Source organism: Penaeus monodon, chromosome 30 (assembly GCF_015228065.2).
Source record: "Penaeus monodon isolate SGIC_2016 chromosome 30, NSTDA_Pmon_1, whole genome shotgun sequence".
NCBI lineage: Eukaryota > Metazoa > Arthropoda > Malacostraca > Decapoda > Penaeidae > Penaeus > Penaeus monodon.
This window is the reverse complement of record NC_051415.1, coordinates 31,323,754-31,325,179: the sequence shown is the minus strand read 5'-3', so window position 1 is coordinate 31,325,179 and position 1,426 is coordinate 31,323,754. Positions and strand designations below refer to the sequence as shown.

Below are 1,426 nucleotides of genomic sequence, written 5' to 3'. Positions count from 1 at the left end.
GATATCACTGACTGCATAACTACACACAGTCTCCACCCTCTTACAGAAACAGGACTCAAGAAGCAACGAAACGTCCACTAGTGATAACTTACTCTGGACGGTGAATGGCGTGAAGTCCACATACGCGTACAGCCCATCTTCAGTCGTGTGGTCGAGCAAGGGACCCGAAACCACGTTCGAGTCTCCGGTGTATCCTCGTCCAACCAGCCAAATGTTGTTCCTCAGGAGTTTGTTTGTCCAGCCGCAGAGGCCTTCGTCGAAGTTGCAGCTAATGGAGCTACTTGGGCAGCGTCCTGGGTCGAGGCTCACATCATCTACTACTATGTAACCCCCTGTGTCCTCGCTATATTCAGCTTTGATGCCCAGCTGGAGGGGAAATTCATGTACAGACAGATAAATGGTTTGTCCATGATGAACTATAATATTCTGTCGTAATTAAAGCGAATAATAAAGACACAAAAAAATGTGCTGAAAATAAAATTATGATTTTTTTTTTCAGAACTTTACCTCTATGAAGGATTCACCAATGTTCACGTCAGCTCTTCCAAGGACCCAGCCGTAGCCCTGTTCGTCGGTCCGGTTCCACAAGACGGTGTAGTCGGGGCCCTCTCTTCTCAAGATGCTTAGCGTACTCTTTTCCATGCCTTTATGTAATAGAAGAAATGTTTAGAAACTATGACATGTATTCAACCTTACAGACTCTCTGTGAGGAATGATCTAAATCGAATAATAATAATGCATATTAAGTAAGCTAGGTCAGGAGCTTGCTTATGGCATTACCTTGAATGTTATACCAGAAGGTAAGGCACTGTTTTCCCCCTCCAGGTGTAAGGGTAGGAGACACTAATATTCCAGTCATTGTATCTTCTCTTCCTCGATTTGCCCGGAGGCGCGGGAACATGTAGTGTCCTAAAGAAAAAGGAATTACGTGTGGTTAATTCAAGTCGTGTGATCTGCTATAGCATTAGTATATTTTCTTATTCACAATGACGGATGCTTTATATAAATACGTCTCATAAAGTGTGAAGATATGGTCATAAAAATAATATTAGACAAGAGATCATAAGCGATTAGAGCAGCCCATTCGTAGAAAAAAAAAACATTGCTAACAAGGAAGCAAACCCCAACTTTACCTGTTTCAGTGTTGGTCGTGTGGTCGTAGGCGATCAGAGGAGCCCCGTTCATAGCCTGGACCCTCACCCACTCAAGGGGGAAGCTGCCGTCGTCCTTCCACCCACACATCCCGAGCTCGAAGTCGCAGTCTGACAGTGTCTCTGAACACGGCCCACGTTCAGCAACCATGGTGTCGATGGCTACTACGCCCTCCGCATTCATGTCCACTGTTACTTTCAAGCGAAGCTGTGGAGGGGATGGAAGATAACAATCTCTAACGATACATAATATTTTAGGGGTATATATATTCAAA

The 1,426-nt window shown here is 44.5% G+C and overlaps 1 protein-coding gene across 1 annotated transcript in view; it reads right to left on the bottom strand.

Moving 5' to 3' along the window:
• Nucleotides 1-1,353, bottom strand: part of LOC119592419 (MAM and LDL-receptor class A domain-containing protein 1-like) — a 4,574-nt gene extending 3,221 nt beyond the window's left edge. The window contains exons 1-4 of the mRNA XM_037941241.1: nt 1,134-1,353; nt 781-909; nt 508-644; nt 68-366 (exon numbers count right to left, since the gene is read on the bottom strand). Of these exons, the coding sequence (XP_037797169.1) occupies nt 68-366; nt 508-644; nt 781-909; nt 1,134-1,335 (767 nt within the window). The 5' untranslated portion in view covers nt 1,336-1,353. The remainder of the gene's footprint in view (nt 1-67; nt 367-507; nt 645-780; nt 910-1,133) is intronic.
• Nucleotides 1,354-1,426: the final 73 nt, after the last annotated feature.